This window comes from Pinus tabuliformis, chromosome Q (assembly GCF_031772625.1).
Source record: "Pinus tabuliformis cultivar Carrire ecotype Pingquan chromosome Q, CPIR1, whole genome shotgun sequence".
NCBI lineage: Eukaryota > Viridiplantae > Streptophyta > Pinopsida > Pinales > Pinaceae > Pinus > Pinus tabuliformis.
In genome coordinates, this window is record NC_142296.1 from 839,405,049 (window position 1) to 839,427,690 (window position 22,642).

A 22,642-nucleotide genomic window follows, 5' to 3' on the forward strand; every position below is an offset into this window, starting at 1 on the left:
TTATAAAATGAAACATGAATAATGAGATGAAATGAAACAACTTTAGTCTTTCACAAAGCATCATATTCATAATTCACAATCATTACCAATGAGTTATAATTGCCAAGGCCCAACTTCAAACTTCAAATTTTCATTGTCACAGTGATATAATGTTTACAAAAAATATCATAATGTCATAATGATATGAAAGAGTCAAGAGTCAAGAGTCAAGGACTCAAAACTCAACAGTTATGAAAACTAAAGTCTAATAGAAACTAAAAAAGACCAGTAAACTGTAAATCTACAAGTGGCCCTTGCCACGAGAGTCTCCAAGAGTATAAGCAGGTCGTGGTGGTCTTCTAGGAGTCTCCCGCACAGACCGACGACCAGAACTAGAGCCTCCACGCGAGGGTGTCGATGGAGGTGGCGACAGCAATGGAACAAGACTCGGGCCCCGAGAACTGCTACTGGATGGTGGAGGTGGAGGTGGCATGGCTGCTGCAGCTGCTTCATTTTCATCCCGTACAAGCTCCTCTTCTAGTTCTTCAATATGTACAATGCCATCCTCCAAATTGTCGTCCTCAGGGTGATTGTCCCAAATTTTATATGTGGGATCTTCATTAGCCCGATCACAGTAATGGCTCAACAACCTCAAGTTGTAGTGCACATAAACCAACCTTTCTGCTCGGTTTTCGTTGAGTCCGTTTCTTTTCACATTATGTATATAACTGTAGGTGCTCCAACACCTCTCTGCAAAAGAAGAATTTACAACCTGTGAAAGAACTTTTTTTGCCAATTTTGGCAAAAGTCCGTGGCCGCCATATGTTTCCCACCATGTGAGAGAATCAAATTTATCTTTGTCGTCCATTGCATGGAAGTTACCATACAAACCACTGCCACTGAAGTATCTGCCTATTTCAAGGCGCACAGCTGCACATTCCTCCCTGTCAGGCACCAACTTTTCTAATGCTTCCAGATATCCTCTAGTTACCTCTTGATCTAAATGGGGTTTGGTCCTAACACCACCCCCTGCTGCAGGTTTGCCCAACCAAGATTCTGAGAGTAGTATTTTGGCGTAAGGATATACGCCAAGCAATGTAGTGGAAGGTTAAGCCTATTCCACCGTTCACACACACAATCATGAATCAGTTTGTACAAGTTGGGATCTTTATTATGAACAATGTCTTTTATTTCCCCCAACATGGTATCCATTTGCTCATACACCTCGCCAATCACTGGTTTGTCTGTATCTGCAAACCGAATCATGTTATAAATTGGCTTGGTGAAATCCAATACCTGTCTCACAGTTGTCCAAAACTGCCCATCAAGAGCGGCCTCCTCCACCGTTTCAAAACCTGCCATGTCAGCTACATTTGTAGCCCTTTCCTTTAACACCTGCCAATGTGGACTTGATACCATGCTAGCTAATGCCTCTGTTACCTTCAAAAGGCGCCTGAAGGTGAGGTAATAGCTACCAAATCTAGTCCTCGCAATCTTCAGCAACTCCAATCTCGAGTGACTGCGGAAAAGGCCATGGGTATTGCTATGATTTGTAATAAATTTTATCATTTTTTTCCCTTTCTTGTACAAATCACCAATCCATTGGTATTGTTCATTTTTGTTTTTGACAATATCATGCAACAGAAGGTTTAATGTGTGAACCAAACATCCAGACCAAAATATGTTCGGGTATTTATCCTCAATAATTGCTCCCGCTGCCTTACAATTAGGAGCATTATCAGTGATGACTTGGATGACATTGTATGGGCCAATACGCTCAATTGTTTCAAGCAATGCTTCTGCAATGTTGATAGCGGTCTTGAACTTGTCTGAGTAATCATGTGCAACTAGAAAGATGGGACCACTAACAGACACAGCAAGAACACTTATCAATGGCTTGCCTTTTACATTTGTCCATCCATCAGATACAATGGACACCCCATTGTCAGTCCAAGAACTTGTCATTTTATTCAAAGAATGTGATATTTTTGCTTTTTCATGATCAAGGCCAACAGTTCTTGCCTTGTCATACCCAGGGCTCTTGTATCCTTTAGGGGCATCATTTATGGCAGAAACCATTTCGTGCCAATAAGGTGAGCGTAGAACATTGAATGGTATCCCACATGCATAGAGGAACCTGTAAACTTTTGAATCCACATCATTCCTACACCCCTCATCAAGGAAATCTGATATGGTTCTACGCCTTAAAGATGATGACCCTGTGCCTCCATGTCCATATCCACTGCCTTGGGAGGATGCTGAAGGAGTTCTTTGTGATGGTGAGATTGGTTCAAAGAAACCCCTTGATCTTTTTGTTCTGTATTGGGCGTCCTCCTCTTCCTTTATGTATTTGGCTCTATTTGCTGTTGACACCGCTGCACAAGTTTTGATTCCTATTTGTTTCTCTCCATCCCATGGCCTTTTCCCGCAGAGGTGTCTTCTAGCACGGGTGTATGAGCCTGTGTAATCAGTGTTGCAATGGGGGCAATGAAATTTAGTGGTTCCACCCCCTCTCCCTGTTTCAGCCCTGTGAACATATTTCCACAATGGAGTTTGGTCTTGTTTAGTTTTTTGAGGGTCATGTTCACCCTCCTCCACCTCCTCCTCACTGGGGTTTTCACCCATTTGACTTCCTCCGGCTTCTTCACCCACCTCTTCAGTTTCAGGCCCCCTCCGTTTCCTACTCTCCACCACCATAATAACCATAAAAGGGACCAGGAAGAGGAAAATGCCAATAAATATCCCCAGGTCCATGGTGTTTGATGTTTGTAGGGTTTGAGTCTTGAATCTGCAAATTAATTTAGTTTATTGGGATTAATTCATTTAATTTATTAATTTAATTTAAATACATGATCTTTAAACTCAAACAGCTAAATTAAACTAACCAAATTAACTACCTAACCAGCTAAACTAACTAAATGATTAAGTTACTTACCTCTGCAGGCTTGCTCCTCGCTCCTTGGCACTTGCTCCTCGCTCCTCAGCTCTGGCTCCTTGCTCCTCAGCTCTTGCTCCTTGCTCCTTTGCTCTTGCTCCAGCTCTCAATCTCTTGCTCAATGAAGTTGAAATGAAATTTTTTTGGCCCATTGGGCTTATAAAATAAAAAAAAATTTCTAAATTTTTTGGAAATTTCGGGTCCGGCGGATTTTTTTTCCGCCGAACCGCTCCCGGCCCGGCTGAAATCGCTCCCGGAGCGTTTTTTAATGCCCGGGAGCGATCGGGAAGCGATCGCTCCTCGATCGCTCCCGGGCATTAAAAAACGCTCCGGGAGCGCGGGAGCGATCGCTCCCTGAGTCGCTCGCTAACAGACCAGGGAGCGTAATTTTTTTACGGGAGCGATTTTGGGAGCGCGCTCCCGACCCGCTCCCGAGTCGCTCCCGCCCGGAGCATGCTTCGGGAGCGGGTTCGAGGGGGGGTGGGCGCTCCCCCGCAACACTGTTCATTACGATCAGCTGTCGTCGTAGCCACGAGAAGAAGGTGGGCTTATAGGACATCTGTTGGCCCCTGGTAATCCTGGGCATCAACGCACTCCAACGGACCATCTGTGGGTCTCATGGCAATGGCGGTTCCACCTTAGCCAACTGGTAGTGAAACAGTGGAACCCACTCCAGGAAGAAGGTCACTAGAACAGACCCATAGCAGAACTGCTTCAGGTTTCCCGCCTTAGCTTTTGATAGCTGGCGCTTCATGTTGACCTTCATAGCTTCCGCCCAGTTGAAGATAGTGGGCGCCGTACAGTCGATAGCATACTGAAACTTCGACTTGTTGGTCTCATGCTGCGCTTGGGCCCTAGCCACTCTGTTTATGGTCAACAGTAACACTCTCAACACAAGATCCCGAACAGTCATGATCTCGATCTTGCCACTTTTTGATTTGAGTGCTTTTGGGTAGTGTTCTGCAAGTAACATGGTCACACTTGCCCCAATAGGCCTTGACCCATATAGATTGACTGGCTCCCCTCTTCGGGACAGTCCTGTGATGAAATAAATGTCTGAAGTTTCCAACTCCAGTTCTTGGTCACGGATCATGAAAACTTCTCGATTCACATCCCAGAGACTAATCAAATAGTGTAGCAATTCGGGTTGAGCCCGCAGACCTAGTGCGAGGAAGAACTTGAGGAGCCCACAGTTCCTCAAAGCATTCAAGCAATTTGGATCTGCCATTGCTTGGGTGTCAATGTCCTCATGCTCGCATTCCTTCCAATCCACCATTTTTTACGATTTTTTCCCTGCAAAAACCATATAATCAAGTCAATAAACATCTTTGGCCTGAAAAATTTGGATTTAATTGGACAAATTAAGAAAAAACTTGAATTTTTTTTGTTCACGGCGCCGACGCGACTGTTTTAAAAACAATAGCGCTGACAGCGCGCTTGATAGTATTCATAGCCCCCGATTGGTGCGATTCCGTGCCCGGAAATCGCGCTGACCGAGGGTGATTTTTTTTTGACAAAACCTCCTCAAAAAATCCAAAAAATGGTTAAAAACAGGTAAAATAAGCATGAAAATGGAGCTTAAGGTCTTGGCTCTTACTTGCAACTGATGGCTCGACGAATGGCCTCCCGGATCTCCCGCAATCTGCTCCAGAAAAACTAGGGCACAAGTGGGTAAAAAGCTCTTCACACAAAGGTAAAATGGTAAATGGTAAAAAATAATTACTTTTTCCTCCTTTTATTCATTTTTCATGAAATATTAGGGTTTTAAAGTATTTTTTGACCTATTTTGCCTAAGAAGCTGGATAATGCATTTACCATTTTGTGCAGTGACAGGTGACGGATTATCGATGATGATACTAGAGTCACGTTTAAGCTCTTTTCTTGACTCGTAAAACTCAAATGAAAAGATCACCGAGTATTTTTCCCTTTTTGACTCGTAAAAGAGAATAAAAATGGGGGGTTCGTTTTCAAGCTCTTTTTTGACTCTTTAAACATGAAAAATTTGCAGAGATTTTGTCATTTTGAACTCGTTAAAGGCTGCGAAACGTCGTTCGCCCAGTATACGTTTACCCCTTTTTCGGGCTGGGATGAACTATTTACGAAAAATGTACTCCTTGACTGAAATGGTCAAGCGGTTCTCTCATGTATTGTTTTCTACCTTTTCGGGCTCGAGAGACACAAATGTACGAAAAGGGACCATGTGGAGTTTTCTTTTCTGTGTCTTTTTCAAACTCTCTAAAAATGAAAAAGACACTGAGTTACACCTTTGTCGGACTCGTTAAAATATTAAACGACATTGGATTCGTCCCCATGATGAACGTGAGCTTCTCCTTCCTAGGGCTCATTAAACTTACTAGGTCAGATTTGCCCGAAGGATGAACTTACAGTGCAAGCACATGCTATACCCTTCAAGCTTGCGATAAAAAATAATTGGGTTACCTGCCAGAAATGGTGGGGGAAAATTGGAAATTCTATCAGTCGTGTCGGCAGCTCACTCTTGAACATGACATTTTCTGCTTCGTGTCGGGTTGGGATATCTTCCTTTTTGTCATTGATCGTCCTGGGTTGGGCCGTTTATTTTTGCCTTCCATTTGATCTCTGCCACGTCATCATGACCACCGATCCTATGGATCCAAAAGCTGCCAAACTCCGAAATCGTGTCACCAATATGTTCAAGAGTTAGTTCTTCTGTAGTTACTCTTAATCTTGATTCTCTGTATCATTTGAAATCATTTGCATCCCTTTGTCTCGTGTCGATGATGTGGGGTACATCATGGCTCTCCTTCGACACGGTCGCTTCTTGTCAGCTTCAGCTCATTATCCAGGAAGTTGGCTGAGAGACTCCCTTCCAGTACCTTAGAGCTTGCATGCCCTAATGGCAAGTTCTTCGCACTCGACGACAAGCTCACATCATTAGCTTTTGATTGGGTGATTTCACGGGTGTTCGACTTCAGTTCCTTTATTCACATTCCGTGAATTGTGTTGTTGGTACCTTGACAACCATTGTCATTATTGATGGTTTCCCTCGCGCTTGTTAACAATGCACATCATTGACCGGTAATCAAACGATTTTTTAGCATGTTCTCCTTCAACACATTCATTCACATGTTAGGATTTGTACTTCGATCGGGTCGTTTGGAGTTCAAGACCCTAAGCTCAGATTACACAAGTGCAGGTTGCAAGGTGATGTGACATGATCATGTTGATATACATGTCTCTTTCAGATGGATGGCTGCGACCATACCATAATATATGTTATCCTTCTCATTATTGGATGGCTGCGACCATACCATGATATATGTTATCCTTCTCGTTATTGGATGGCTGCGCCCATGCCTTGGATCCATTTACATGGTCATTCTCTGTATGGCTGCGTCCATCCCACGATTCATGTATCATTTCTCAGAGCTTTCAGTGATGTATATGTATCCATGCTTGCTTGCAGGTTTTTCGACGACGGACTCTGGTTCTCTGCATCCACTTGTAAAGCATTTCAACCCTCACTCTAGTTCCGCCTTCACGCTTTAGGGGGCATTTGTTACACAACATTTTGTCACTATCCCTGTACTCCTCGTCCATGATCCTGGAGAACCTCTACAGTGAACCCGACATGCTTTCCCATCATGAAGAAACTCTTAGTATGTCCCTCTTCATGAGCAGAATAATTCCCCTTTACATCATTTCCCAGGAATCTTCTCTTTATCCCAGTTTACAAGACCGGTGCTACTGACCAATTTCCTCCTCGCGCTGATTTGCAGAGATTAAAACTAGCCCTAGCATCGTACGGAGTGACTGAGCCCTTTTCCAGTCGTGTCGATCCTCTTTTGGCAAGTTTTTTAAATATGGAGTCAAAGCTTCCAGCTCTAGAAGCTTCATAACAGAAGTCTGGTAGATGGTTGGGCTGGATGGAGCCGAGGAAGTCAGTTTGGGCTCCTTTCCCCTATTAGGATGGAACAAACTCAAGAGATAAGACCTTCTCCCATGATGAGAGGAACCATCTCCCATCCATCCAAGCTATATAAACCTCTCTTTTCCCAAGCTAAACTAGTTTTGGAGTGAGTTTGAATGATCAGCAAGACATCTATAGCTTGTAGCTTTCTAGTGTATGTTTGAGGGAGAATAGTGTGTTTTGGTTTGGTTTGAGACTAGAGGGAAGAGGCCTTAAAACTTCCATTGTTGGGGCTATCCATGAGATGCTAGCAGAAGTGTGGGAACCCGGATACGTCGGAGGAGACCAACAACGTCAAGGCATTGGTTGTAATCTCTTTCTGATTTATATGAATACAACTATTGATTGATTTCCTACATGAAGTGTTATTTTACATCTTTATGGCTTAATGTTCCTTGACCTATTAAGTAGGCTGAATACAATATTGTATGCTATCACGTTTGTTGTTGTTGTTTTTTTGCTTGTTTCAGGTATTCAAAGGAAGGAAACAGAAGATAGTTGGAGTGAAGAAGCAGGAACATCACCAAGCGGAATAGTGTTCTAAGAGGTAGGCCCTCTTAATTGATTCTAGCTTAAGGAGATTTTCCATAGATTGTTTGTTTGTAGACCTGCTCTCTCAGGCTAGAGAAATTGTTTGTGTACGCACTGAGAATTTACCTGCACCACAGTGCTGCAGAGACTGTGGCTCTGACGACTGCAAGGTCACTGTGTTAACCACTAAAAAGGTGTTGAATCCCTCAAGCTAGATGAGAAAGGGTGGACCTCGAAGTCTATCAACCAAGCTTATGCTTGGTGGTAAATTATTAATGCAACTAGGCCTAAAATGTTTATGTAAAAGTTACGAGTGACTTTTTGATTTAAGATTGGCTTAATGCTTAAGTACTTAAAGTTATGATTAGCTTCTTATAACAAGAGTACTTATCAATAAATGGAAGGGCAATATTATTACCAAGATAGTGCCAATTATTAAGTGCCAATGTTAAACAGTCCAAAGATAAACCTCCTCAATGATAGCAAGATTGCAATGCTTAACCCACAATCACAATTTAAGATTCTTAAGAGACTAAGACAAAGTAAATGCCAATGATCTTATATCAGCAAGAGATGCTAATGACCAATGTTGAGAGATGCTCACTTAGAATGATAATCAATGAAACTTAAGATGCAAATGCTTAAGATAGACAACAAAGTTACCAAAGCTTCTTAGATAAATTATCCAATGATTTTCTTAACAACGGCTCAATTAAATGCTAAACACAAAGATACCAATTAGATCTTAATGCTCAAATAACTTAAACCATCAATGGGATTAGAAGATTTGCAACTTAGATGTTTGAGTGATTTTAGTGCCAAGTTAACAACTTTTTGATCTAACACAAGGCAAGTAAATGCTAGACTTTAATTGCATAAACCACAATGAGCCAAATTGATCATGAAAAAGTCACTTATGTGATAGATATGACAACAACAAATATATCACTTCAGACCAAGAAATTATCAAGCATATGAAACTAAAAATGACCAATGAATAATCTGATGACTTGCCAATGTAATTTTATGAGTTTTAGCCCACTTAGGATGTGTTATTCAGAAAATATCATATCTGATCTATTCAATTATGCAGATATATTCTAGCAACCAAATGACTAGATCTAAGCTAGGTATTCAATGCCCAAGTAGCCAAAACACTAGTAAATTTTTACCATGAAATTATTAGGGTGTTTAGACCACTTAGATATGATTTTAGGGTATTTAGTTCACTGTTATGAAATGAATATGACAAATGAAGAAAAATAGTGACAAGGTGAGGGTTTAGAGAGCAAACCCTAGGCCCAAGACCTTGTAGAACACTTGCTCAAGTTGCCAAAAAATTTCCAAAGCACCTAAAAACACCAAAGTTAGATCCAATTTCTTTGCAAAACTCACCAAGAATTAACCTCAATTTTTTTTTAGAAATCACCCACAGAGAGAAAGGAGGGAAGATAGGCAAAATAAGGGCCAAAGGAAGGAAATCAAAGCCTAGAAGGCTTGATGTCTTGGATAGGGAGGCCCTAATGGGCTGCCGTGGGCCCCACAAAGGCCATAACCTATGGCAAGGGGGTTTTGTAGGCCTGCCGCAAGCCCTTAGGGGCTATGGATTGGAGAAAGGATGGTCAAAGAGGGAGGATTGAAGGCTGAGTGGGGAGGGGGGAGCCTAGCAGAGGAGGTCGAGAAGGAAAGAGGGCCGAGGGAGGTGAGCAAAAGTTGAGCGGAGGAGGGATAAGGGGCTAGAATGGGAGTAGAAGGCCCTTTAGGGCCAGCAACGGAAATCTTTAAAATACTTCAAAGACATAAATGTCCATTGTAAGACATGTAACTGTGTTTTAACTACTCCAGAAGAAAACAACAACGAATCAACATTTGAAGAATCCTATACATCTGATGAGGAACAATATTCGAATAGGAGATTGAGGAGGACAAAGAGAAGTCGCAACATGATCTGAATCAGAGTGGAAATCATGCTTATTAAAGCTTTATCATAAGGTGGTTTCGATGGTTTTAAGCAAATACCAGGTTAAATCAATTTTGTTTTTGTTCTTATTTCATTAAATCACAGTCACAAAAACTAGATTCGATCATGCTTGTATATTTTCATTTTAAAATTGCAAAATTGGAAATGGATATATTTTTATCACTATTGTGCAAATGGTTACAATGGAAATTTAATTACACGTAATAGTTTGTAATTTCCAATTAACATAGAGTAGGTAGGGTGATATTCTCTGTTTCGAATAAGTATGCTCTCCTCTTGCGTCTTTGCATGATCTTGAGGATCAGAAAGTAGGATGTCTATAAACGTTTTCAGGCTTGCAATATTCTTGTCTCCATTTGCTAAATTTTTTTCATCCTAAACCAATAAAAAAATTATAGATTGTTTTAGGGTTAGAATAAAATTTAAATTCTTTTTAAATACTTCAATTTTAAAACAACACTAAAAAAAATTTTAGAATAAAATTCAATTTCTTTTTAAAAGATTTTGATTTTAATACAAAAAAAATATAAAAAATTAGAATAAAATTCAACTTCTTTTTAAAGATTTTAATTTTAATAAAAAATATAATTAAAAAGAAAATTAGGAATAAAATTCAATTTCTTATTAAAGATTTTAAAAGCAACATAAAAAATAAAAAAAATCATTAGGAATAAATTTAATTTCTTTTTAATTTTTATTATTATTATTATTATTATATTTTTTTTTTACCTAAAAAAAAATTAGGAATAAAATTTAATTTTTTAAATTTTAGTTTAAAAAAAAACACAATACAAAATAAATTTCATTTTTAAAACTTTAGTTCTTAATAACAATACAAAACAAAAAAATATAAAAAATTAATTTCTTTTTAAAGATTTTTAATTTAAAAAAAAAGAAAAAAAGAAAAAAAAAGAAATAAAGAATAGGATTTAATTTCTTTGTTGCAATTTTTTTACCATACAAAATAAAACGATTTTATTTTAAAAAAAAAATTAGTTAAAAAAAAACGCATTTGTTCATCTTCACAAGAAGCTACCTCTGGAGCTTGGACTCCGTTTCTCACTATTGCAGAAACATGCGATTTTAGTTGCATATTATTTTGGTGTGCGCCTCTTTGAAGTATATGGATCTGTCAAAGATGTTTTCTCAACTCCGTTGCTGCCCTCTCTCCTGGTTTTTATAGAATGGTTTGTGTACAACCGTAATATGATAGCCGAGGAAGCCGAACCTTGCATGTAATGGTCTTGCTGGAATGGGCATGATCCGCACTACTATGAGAGCTCGAAGTTCAAATGTAATGTCATCACTGAAAAGAGAGGAAATAACTTTTTTAGATTGGTTTTCCTTCAGAGCTTGTACAATGCTCCGGATGGTGGGAAGCCGAACCTTGCATGTAGAGGAAGCCGAACTTTGATTGCAAGGATAGATTGCATGAGAACATGCAATAATTTAAGTTGGGGGGTATGTTGGGCCACCAAATTAATATTCACTTTTCACTCTATTTTTCACCTTTATCCTTATTTTGTCACCTCATTACACCACATTATCATTACTACATGAGTTCACATTTACATTTTCCAAAGTTATTAATTTCATGTATTTAGAGTGAATTTATGATTAAAATTTAGAAAAATAACATGTATTTGCTTATACCTAAAAGTGGCTTGAGTTTGATGACATGTGTAGATCATTTGGAAGCTTCCAAGGCACCCTTATGTGGCCTCCAATGCACAAATTCGAATTTCAACTCAAGAGGTGGACCATATTCCAAGGAGAAAGATCATGGAGATCTTGATGTGTCATAGGATTTGTATCTAGTATTTAAGGATAAGTTGAGACAAGTATGGATCTAGTAGGTATTTAAGGGATCTACATTTATTGAGTAGATATCCCTAATTCATGTATAAATAAGAGGAGCATCCTTCAAAGGAGAGGAACAGTTATTAGTTATTCATTAGCATCAGATTTATGATTGTTCATTCAACATGAATAATATCATTTTCTGCGAAATTATGAGTTATGAGTGTTGTTTGATTCTTAAGGTGTGATAGCTATTCATGTGTGCTCATTGAGGAATAAAAGGATCCCCATACCAAGCTAAGTACACTTTGTTGTAAAGTAATGTTCATAGTTGTAAATATATTAGTTTTAATTCTAGATGTTCATTTTATTTCTTCGCTGTAAATGCTTGTAGATAATTTCAGTATGAATTCATGTTATGGCCATGTTTTGTTGTGTGAAGATTGATCTTCTTTCAGTAATTAGTTTGGATGTGGAAGGACAATTAGGACTCTTAGAAAATAGCCTCTTCTCCATGAACTAGGACTGGACAGAGTCAAGATTCACTTTCTTATATGCTTTCTTAGACTAAATTTATATGTTTTCATAGTTACATTTCATCATGCTTTCTTAGATATTTGGCAATTTTATTATAGAAGGAATGTGGAAAGACAACCAAGTCTCTTGAACAAGAGCCTCTTTTCTGTCCTCTAAAATAGACTAATCTCATTGACCAATCATTTATATGCTTTCATAAAATAGATCTGAAACTTTTCTTTTCAAAATAGTTTATATTTGTAATATGCATTTCTATTCTAAACAAACTTCCTACAACAGTTTCATCTGAGGTCCCATATATTTTGGTTTGCTTCTAAGTTTACGAAACCTCTGGGTTGACAAATTAAATGACAGGGATTTATCATACAATTAAATCGCCTTACAACCACTTGTCATGAATGTATGTTTGAAGGTGGGCCTCCCAACCCCAAAGGTATGGCTTTTCATTGGTATAATTGAGTAATTTTCCTTACTTGTCATGGACACTTTTGGGCATAGATTGGTGGGGGGATTCAACGGAAAGAGTGGGTTAGGTTTGTATTCTTTTCTACACTGCCCAATTCGTGGTTACCCTTGTATCCTAGTCCCATGGGATCTCCTTTACTGACCATTGGCTTTAGGGTTGGCACTACACGGGAAATCCCAATTTTGGTTGTGTGGTCCCGCTTCCCGATACTACCTACATCACTCCCCTTCCAATCATTTTAGCCCCATTCATCTATTTTCCCATCTGTGTCCACATGTTTGCACTGGGTCCACATAGGGCTAGCCTCCCCCTCCCCTTGTCCACGCCTTGGTTCGGGCTTGAAACAATGCCCCAGAGGTTGATGCAACGAAAAATAAGAAAAAGCATAATTTGGCCACTCTCAATAGGTAACGTGCCACAAAATGCAAAAGATGGTTGGGACATACAAATTTAGCACATGGGCAAAAGCCAAACATGAGCTCTACCCCTTATCCATGGCCATCACCCTGGTTCCTATGGGCCCTAGATGAACCCCCTCTATCATGAAGGAACCCATGATTGTCCCAATCCCTGGTGGGCGATAAACTGCCCCACCTTAATGGGGTATCCACTGCTACATATTACACATCATGCTCTCATCCCTTGGAGCCTCGAGTAGTTGTGAAGAAAAATCAATAAAAGGAAAAAGGCATGAAGAAGGGTGGAAAAACAAAGGTCAGGGTAACTCATATACCACGATTTGCTCCCTCCTACACTCGCATACCCAGGTGTGGGATTCCCTTATTGTAGCTACCCATGAACCATGACATGTGGTCTGGATGATTTCCCCTAATCCCCACTCCGCTCCATTATTATATCATTGCCACCCACCATTTGAGGGATGTACCATGGACATGTCACCGCCTTTAGAGGTTGGAACCACCTAATACAATCCTTGGTTAACCCCCTATTGAGCTTGGAGACACTTGTACTTGCCAAAGCCTACTATGGAAGGGCATGACAACATGTAGTGCCCCATTGATTCCATGACTTGTATGCCCTTTTACTTGATTACTCTAATGATTTGTTGTACTGGAGGGCAAGTGGATGCATTAGATCTTATGCAGGATTGCAAGTGTATCTCCATTTGGTGCTTGGTCTCCCTATATGGGCTCCTAGCCATCTAGAGGGCCACCTTGGCACTTGTAGGGTGAGCGTTGAGAGCCTTGGGCCTCCAACATAGCAGAGATTACTTCATGGATCCCCAGTAGCACTCATGGATTGCTCGTGTTCCACCTTTTGGATGAGGATAATGCACTTGGTTCATCATGCCCAACGGCTCCACATTTGCACCATACAGTTGGTAGATGTTCCAGGATGTAGAGTATCTCTCCCGCTACAGAGGGAGGGCTTATGTCATCATTCTAGCCCTTGCAAATGGTTTAAAGGCATATTCGATCCATTTGGAGACCCATGAGGATGTCATTTATGCCCCACACCCACTTGTGAGCACTACAGATTCTTGCTTGGAAAACAAGGGGCCAACCCCTTGTCCACTATGTTTGGAGTCCATTTATACATCATGGCACCCCTTGGACTTCATTAGGTCTCCTCAAAGGCCCAACGACCCACTTTATTGATCAGTTGACCCTCTTGAGAGGCTTATTTTTGTATTATTGAGCTATTTGGTGGGCTTGTCACCAAAAATATTGTTATTATGCACATTATTTTATTTTAGGGGCTCAATTAGGCCAATTTAGCTAAATCAAATTTATTAGAGAGTGTCTAAATAAAAGTGAGATGATTCATTTTCATCATCATCACTTGGATTGGGTTATCTTCTCTTGTGAGATTTTCGCTATCCTTCTTGGAGGACGAGTTTGGATGAATGGATGAATTTTGATGTTTGGATTTCTTTCATTTTGTCTTGGACCTTCACTACTGGCATATGTTGATGATTGGATATATTCTTTCTTACATGTAAGTTCTCTTTTAATGCTATTCTTGTTATTTACTTTCGTCACATGCATGTTGCTCGGATTTTCGCTATATTAGGTTGAAATTTACTGTTTTCTTATGTGAAATTGTGGAAATTCGATCTTTTATAGCATTGCATCATGTCATGGGCCATGTATGAATGAGTGAATGTTCCTAGAGATATTTTGTGTCAGAATTCATCTTGATAAGTCATGAAATATTGCAAATCAAAGTGTAAAGCAGTGTTGAGAACATCGTGATTTTTTCCAAGCAATGATTTTATCGGCCAATTTTATCGGTGATTTTTTTATTTTCGAAAAAATCATGATTTTTTTCGAAAAAGATGCGATCCGATTAGTAAAAATCACCGGGGCACAAAACAACGAATTTTTAATGGTAATTTCAGTTTTTTTTGCTCATTTTGCAAAGAGAGGGCGTGAGTGAGAGCTAAAGAGGAGGTGAACTCATCTACAAGGGCAAGAGAGGAAAAAGTGAAGGAATTTAGCATCCAAAGCAAAAAAAATCACGTTTCGACCAAGTTTCTTTAGCAGAGCATGGTTGTCAGGTATGGGCATCAAATTTGGCCATTTTCTTTGTTTTTTTCTTGTTTTTCTAGGGTTTCTATCACCCATTTATTTTCCATGATTTTTGTTTGGCTTTGAGTGTGTTTTTGTTTGTTTGTTTTTTTTTTTTTTTTTTTTGTTGCATTTAGTGGAGGGTATTTTTGGTAAAAAATGCAAAATCTTGATTGTTAGTTTTATTTGTTTAATATCTTTTTGTGCCCTAGTTTTTTTCCATCATTTTTGCTTGGGTTTGAATGTGTTTTTTTTTGCCATTATTATTGCATTGAGTTGAGGGTTTCGTTTTTTTTGTCAAAAATTCAAAATGTTGTATGTAAATTTTAATTTTATTTGTTTAACTTGCAATTCTTCTTGTGTCCTAGGTTCAAACTTCAAACTTCAATCTTATATTAAAACTCAAGATTCAACAAAGTTACAAACATGACAAGGAAATTGGACCCTCTGTGGGAATTTAGTGAACCTGATGGAAGGTTTGACAATTTGACTTGCAAGTTATGTGGGCATCATATGACGGGGGTATACAGATTGAAGTATCACCTTGCACAAGTTCTTGGACATGAGGTAGGTCTTTGCTCAAATACAAATCCGTAAATTATCTGAAGAACTCTCAAATCATTGGAAGAAATACAGAAAACCAAATTGTCCAAGGCAACTTTGAAGCGTCAAATAGCAGGGAGTAGACTATCAGAATTGGGAGGTGACCGTGAGAGTAGGACTGGTTCTACTTCACCATCAGCATCTACACCCAACCTTGTAGCTATCTCATCATTTTTTGTTCCTAGAACCACACTTGGTGCACAACCATCTATCTCGTCAGTTATTAAAAAAAGGGAGAAGGAAGAAGCTGACAAGTTGTTGGGAAAGTTTCTTCTTTGGAGTGATATTCTTTTTAGCATTGCTAGGAACAATCCATTTTTAGCCCACAATTGATGCTATTGCTATTGTTGGCCTAGGTTACAAAGTTCTTTCATATGACGAGTTTAGAGGGCATATTTTTCAAAATGAAAAGGTTGAATGCACTAAGAGATTGGAGGAGTTTAGGTAATCATGGGCACACACAAGATACACTATGATGTTAGATGATTGGACCGATCAAAAGGGTAGAAGTCTTATTAACTTCTTGGTTAATTGCCCCAAGGGGACAATGTTTATGAAATCTGTTGATACATCTGCACATATCAAAGATGCACGATTATTATGTGATTTGTTGGATGTGTTCATTCAGGAGGTGGGTAAACAACATGTTGTCCAAGTCATAAAAGACAATGCTGCAAATTATGTTGCTGCTGACAAGATGCTTATGGAGAGGTATACTAACTTATTTTGGACACTTTTTGCTACACATTGCATTGATTTGATGTTAGAAGACATAGAAAAAATTCTTTTTGTCAAGGATATTGTTGAATCATCAATAAGCATTACAAAATTTATATATAATCATGCATCTGTGCTTTATTTGATGAGAACATTCACTAACAACAAGGAGTTGGTGCATCTTGCCATTACATGGTTTGCCAGCAATTTCATATCTCTTCAATCCCTCTTGAATTCTATGTGGGATGTGAAGAGAATGTTTCATTTAGAGGAGTGACGTGCTTTAACATATAGCCGCAAACTAGAGGGAGAGGTCATGTGTAGGTTAGTTTCATACCAGGAAAGCTTCTGGGTAGGAGTGCAAGAGGTGTGTAACATTACTGAATCTTTGGTAAAGGTTCTTTGATTAGTTGGTGGAGATAAGTCTGCAATGGGCTACTTGTATGAGGCCATGGATAGAGCTAAAGAATCCCTTTAGAGCTACTATGATGATAAGGGGGATGAGGGGTTTAAGAAACAACAACTCTTATGGGAAGTGATTGATGAGTGATGGAACAATACAATCCATCATCCCATTCATGCTGAAGGTTTATTATTTGATGTTGAGGTCATGGATGGATTCTTCACTTGTGTTTAGAGGATGGTGTCATTTTCAACAGAACGTGCAGAAATCTCAAAAAAAAATGGAGATATACAGGATGGCAGGTGGCACATTTAGTTTTGACATCGTTGTTGTGGATAGGAAGACTAAAATTCCAGGTAAGCTTTAGTTTGTTTCAAATTTCTTTGTTTCTTCAAGTTCAGATTTTGCTTCAACTTTCAACTTTCATTTTTTTTCTTATGTTTATTTTATTTGTTGTAAATGCATGGTGGAGAAGCTATGGTGGCAAAGTACCCAATCTCCAAAGACTTGCCATTTGATTGCTCAACCAAAAATGTAGCTCCTCAGGATGCGAGTGCAACTAGAGTGTATTTGAAAAAAACACACTAAGAAATGCAACAGGTTAAAAATTAAAATATTCCAAATTTCCAATTAAATTTTTGAATTCATTACATAATATTTTTTTCTAATTATTAATTTATTAATTTATGACCCTTGCATAGGTTGGAGTCCCAACGACTTAATGACATGGTCTATGTCTATTACAATTTTCGATTGTGGATGAGGCAACTTGAGAGGACACCTGATGTGGAGACCATCTCATTGGATGGGAATGACACCACTGTAGCATGGAGGGTTGAGGCCGAGAGGCCTATCATGGAGTCAGCCCCTGATTGGTAAGAGCAGGAGGTAGTGGAGGGGTAGAGGAGGAGGAGGTGACGCCACCTACCCCTGTCACCAGTAGAGGACTTGGTTTACCTCCTATAGCTCCTAGTTCTTCAGCTTCTAGAGCAAAACAGAGTCCACTACCGACCCCACTGCCTTCTTCATCTAGTGGGAATGTTGTTACATTTTCTCACAAGAGGGGTAGAAGAAATCAATAGTAATATTTATTTGGTTTATTTCATTGTATATGACATTATGACTCATGATATGAGATACAATATTATATTTTTTGTTCATATTGTGAGACTGAGTTGGGATTCCGGACTTAATATTCAGGACATGATTCACTGTTATGTGTGATGTAGCACTAGACATGATATTACACATCTTATATATTAGTTCTCTTTCCATATTTATGTGTCAATGCATTTTTTATATGTCGTGGATGCTTTAGATATTAAAAAAATTGGAAAAATTGAATATTTTTGTATTTGCCGATTTTTACTGATTTTTTTTTTCTCGATTTTCTCGATTTTTTCCGATTTCGGACCCTCGCCGATTTAATCCCGATCCCGATGTTCACAACATTGGAGCACACTGTTCCAGAAATATTATCATGAAATATCAGGAAAACTTTAGGCCCTTTTTTTCGGGCTTTTTTTCTTTTCTGTTATTTTTGAAGGTCTCACAATGCTGTAGTATAATTTTACTGGAGCTTCCCTATTAAAATAGATTTTTTTTCCCAAGTCCATGAAGTACAAAAATAAGCTTGCTGCAAAATCCTTCCTTATAATGATCCTTGGAAACATATGAATAACTATGAGCATTGGGGGTCCAAACCAGATCAAAAATTGAAAATGATTCTGATGCAGAATCAGTTTCATACAGTTATTACAAATGACAATGTTGAGATTACAATGTTTTTGACAACTATAGAAAATGTAGTCTACAGGGGTGTGGTCTAGCAGCAAGAAGCAAGGTGATTGGACTCATATTAATGCAGAAAACATGGTTCCAAACTCCCAGAGTGCATGTTGATGAGGCCATGCACAAGAACTGGGTGATTTTCATGGCATAGATATGCCCCTCAGTGTGGCAGCTTAGCCTAAGAGATTCTATAAGTATCTAGAAAGAATATAGAAAATGCAAAAGCTGAAACAAATTCTCAAAATTTGTTTACAATGTCAAAAACATATGTGAGCAAAGATTCAGAAGGCTCTTCCTTTTTATGTTTTAACACTACCTTTGAGTATAATGTTTTCTGTTAAACATTAGAGGTATTTGCATTGTATCAGGAAATGAAAAAAACTGTAGAACAGAAAAATTCTAACGCACTTCCCAGCACAATGTGAGTTTTATTTTCGGGAAACATATCTTTAAAAATCAGTTACCATAAGGACACCATACTTCCAAACAAACTGTAAATATTATTATCTCAAGGGTGCTTATATACTTCCAAATTTCAGCTTCATATGAGAATGGTTTTTTTCATTTTCTCCATGGGTGTCCTAAATTTATGTTAAATGCCTATTTCAGGTTCACTCTATAGTTTCATATGCCGCTTCTCCTGAGTTCCTCGAGAAAAACATAAGGGCGAGGCCAGATTTGGATGCTCTAGGTGCTCAGGGAGACATAGGATGGTATTGTTGTCGGGAAATCCTGTGGGCTAATGGCTACCAAATGCCCCAGACTGTAAGGGCCATGCCAGCACCAAAATTTAATGCAGCAGGAGTCATAACGAGCTGTGGTGCTACTTTCATGTGGGGGGATGGACGTTTAGCCACCTACCATGTTTCCTTTCTATCCCATGCGACCATGAATTTGGTTGTACAGGGCACGAGAGGGACTTTACATGTGGAGGACTTATGCATTCCATTTGAAGAGACAAACGCATCCTTCAAGTTTATTTCTGACATGAAGCCCAAGCCACTTTTCCTTGGTTGGGAGAATAGACCAGAGGAGCACGAGGTGATCGCAGAGGTGCCTCAGGAAGTTGCCATGATTGAGGAACTTTCAAGCATTGTGAAGAATATAAGAGACGGGGATGGAAAGATTGACCCATTCTGGCCGTCCATTACAAGGAAAACACAAGTGCTTGTCAATGCTGTTATGGAATCCATTCACAGTAACTTCGATAATGTAAAAATTACTTAACTATCTAGTCATCTTTGTAGAATGTGTTTCTTTTCTAAACAAATAACTAGACATCATGGAGCCAAAATGTGATCGCACAGGTCATCCATCACTATGTAAGCTAGGAGTTTAATATTGTCAATCTTATATAGGATTTAACTCCAGAATGTGACTGTACAGGTTTCCCATCATGGATTGAGGTTTGCATGTGTAATTGAGTGCGTCTGATTTATAATTTATGTATTTTCTTATATAAAATTATATTTTATTCGAATAAATCAAATTGGAAACAATGATCTGCAGCTCGTTATTTTATTTTATTTCCCTGGATTGGTGGATTTGTGTGTCAAGCACTTTTGTTAGATATAGAAGCAATTAAATGTAAATATGTGGAAACATAAGGATCTTAAAATACTAGTAAACGTATTTTCACTTCCTTCATAGTATCAATTTTCATGTTTAAATTGAAACTTTATTGCCGATCAATTATTATAAATGAAATGAAATGATATTTTAAGGTTCACGAAACTAAAAATAGTCTATGAGACCATTAGTTTCTTGTTTTTCGCTTTTTGCAATTCAATCATTTTCCAATTCAAATTGATGGTGAGCTGGCCCAACCTTCCAACAATCCCCTCGCTAAAAAGACAATGCCAAAAAACTGATGCTAACATGTTTTCATAACTTTCTTTGATGTCTATGAATGCATCACATTCCAAAATGAAATGCTTTTCCGATTCCACAACCCTAGACATGCAAAATGTACACACCGGTTCTTCCCAAGCTTCTTTAGGCTTTTTTCACTGTCTTGTTTCACACCGAAGTGGATGTGAGTTGGTCCTTAATTGAGCAATAAGAACCTTTGCCCTCCATGAAATGCTAGCTCCAATGAAGTCTTTTTGTTGTAGATCACAATTTGCAAAATTAGAGGCCTTTTTTCAACAAAAACACTGAATTTAGAAAATGAATCGACACTGAGCTAGAAGACAAACACTTGATTATAAGCATGAAAAATGAGACAATTAAATTTCTAGGCCTGCTATTATGGTTTTCCACATGTAATGCTCTTAAACATGAATGTAAGTGATATACAAAGCATGTAAACAATCCATCAATAAAAAAACGAAATACACATTAAGCACCCATGGAAACACTGGAAATAGAGAATTGCTGAGCCATTTTATTACTTTTTGATGAGCAAATACAATAGTAAAATAGAATGGTGCATTTGGATTTGTCTCAATGGACAAGCATGACAAAACCCGGGTGAGAAAACGCTGAACTGAAGGCTGGTACAATTGCTGCACCAAACTAAACTACACTACTCCAAAAAACTGCCATGTCTGTTGACTTCAAGGGGTTGGAATCACTGCTCCCCGTGCTTAGAGAATTATGAGATTTCAGTTCTTCGCTTCTTGGCCTAAACCCAGAGAAACCCACGAAGGAATTGGCTAAATGTTGACCTTGGAATTTTGGCCCAAATTCCCTTTAGCTCCTCTAGTTGCTGGCTGAGTTGGGACCCCTATTTGACCCCTTAGATCTGCCCATAAAATTCTATAAATTTAGGAGTGTGATCCTTGCCCAAAACCTAGAAAAACCCAGAAAGGGTTTCCCTTGGTTCCAACCTTCAAAAATTAACCCTTCACAGCTTGGCCCTCCAATTTCGAATTATGTTGTTGTGACTGATCCTGTCAATCTCTGCTCTCCCAACTCCAACAATCCTCCTCAAATAGGCCTCCAAGTGATCTCCTACTTCTCCCTTGCCAACTCCAACTCTACAATTCTTTTCTCTAGCTCTCACGTGGGCCTAGCGATGGCTCTTTGCGCAGGCTCAGGTAACTGTAAATCGAACTGCTAAGATGTTGGCTCTGTTGGCTACAAACTCGCAAGAAAGGCTGGCCCTTTGCTTTCCTCCCAATCCTCTAACTCTCCCGGCAAATGCTTGATCATTGATAGCTCCAAACTCCCCTTGCATATTCTCCAGCTAGCCAGAAATACGCACTCCCTGTTGTGGCTGAATGGTAGTGTTGTAACACACTCCCGGAACTCCTGAAATACTTATGGAACTGCCTCTCTAGGGTGGGCACGAATGGTCCCCCGAAGTAGAGGTTGAATCGCTCGCTTGAGAGATCGTGGCTAAACAGCTGGTTGACTCAGCTAAACAGCAGAGCAAACAGTGAAGTAATTTTGATTGCAAGGTGTAAGAATGAATCCAAAATGAGAGTTGCTCCCTCCTTATAACTCCTTGGGCCTCCCTAGCCTCATGTGGGCCCCTCCATCCACCTATTCGACTTTCTCTCCAAGCTATTCGAATGGGCCAATTCGAACTCCCATGTGGGTGGCCCCCACATTCCACTAGCAACCAAATAAAGTCAAATTGCCACCTAAGTCCCTAAGTCGAAAATTATGGGTTCTCTTCCTTAGCCAAAATTGTGCAAAATTGTGTAGTAGCACCCTGTTACAAATGTGTTTGAGAAGGGACATGACAGTCCTCCCCTCCCAAATGTTGTTTGCCCTCAAGCAAACTCACATATGGGTGCTCCAAAATGTGCTCACCCTACTAGGTGGCATCCTCATTCGAAAACTCTTCCAATGCACCAAAAATCACTTGTTCTCAAGCAATGCCTTAGCAAGCAACATCTCTAACTCTTGCTCCCCATTGTCATTGCAAAATGTGCCAAGGTCCCAGATGTGCCATTGGATCGTGCTTGACCTCTATACTGTCTTGATATGGAAGAATCCTTCAATACCAGGATCCCAGGCAATCTTGTCTAACATGAAGCTCCCCTTGCTCTACTCACTATCCTGCCCAGTGAAAGTACCACGTTCCCTGCTCCATTAGTGACTCACTAAAGCCCAATGGAAGATCTGTATGATCTCCTCTTGCAATAGTGTGCATCCCTAAAGGTTATTGAGCTGTGATGCCCCAATTCCCTACTAGTCCCAGAGTGGTGCCACCATGCTGACATTGCGCTACTCTGACTATGTCATACTCCCCATCGTGTGCACTCAATATCCTCCTCTCCTAGAACTCTATGGTCGAATACTGAAAGAGGCGAGACACATCCTGCCTAGGCATCTCCATGGCACCCATGCCTACCCATCCAAATCTAACTCTGAACCTGTGCATCAACATAGAATGTCTACCTCCCCATATGATGAAATCCTCTGTGAACACCCATGTGTCATCCCAAGAGCGAACTATATCACTCT

General features: G+C 39.3%; 1 protein-coding gene and 1 long non-coding RNA gene across 2 annotated transcripts in view; both read left to right on the forward strand.

The window, feature by feature from the left end:
* Positions 1 to 11,395, forward strand: part of LOC149222210 (uncharacterized) — a 110,893-nt gene extending 99,498 nt beyond the window's left edge. The window contains exon 2 of the long non-coding RNA XR_016249416.1: positions 11,062 to 11,395. This is a non-coding gene — a long non-coding RNA (uncharacterized LOC149222210). The remainder of the gene's footprint in view (positions 1 to 11,061) is intronic.
* The window catches only part of LOC149222209 (putative oxidoreductase At4g09670), a 230,563-nt gene extending 210,841 nt beyond the window's left edge, over positions 1 to 19,722 (forward strand). The window contains exon 2 of the mRNA XM_089385312.1: positions 18,833 to 19,722. Coding sequence (XP_089241438.1) covers positions 18,833 to 19,450 — 618 coding nt within the window. The 3' untranslated portion in view covers positions 19,451 to 19,722. The remainder of the gene's footprint in view (positions 1 to 18,832) is intronic.
* Positions 19,723 to 22,642: the final 2,920 nt, after the last annotated feature.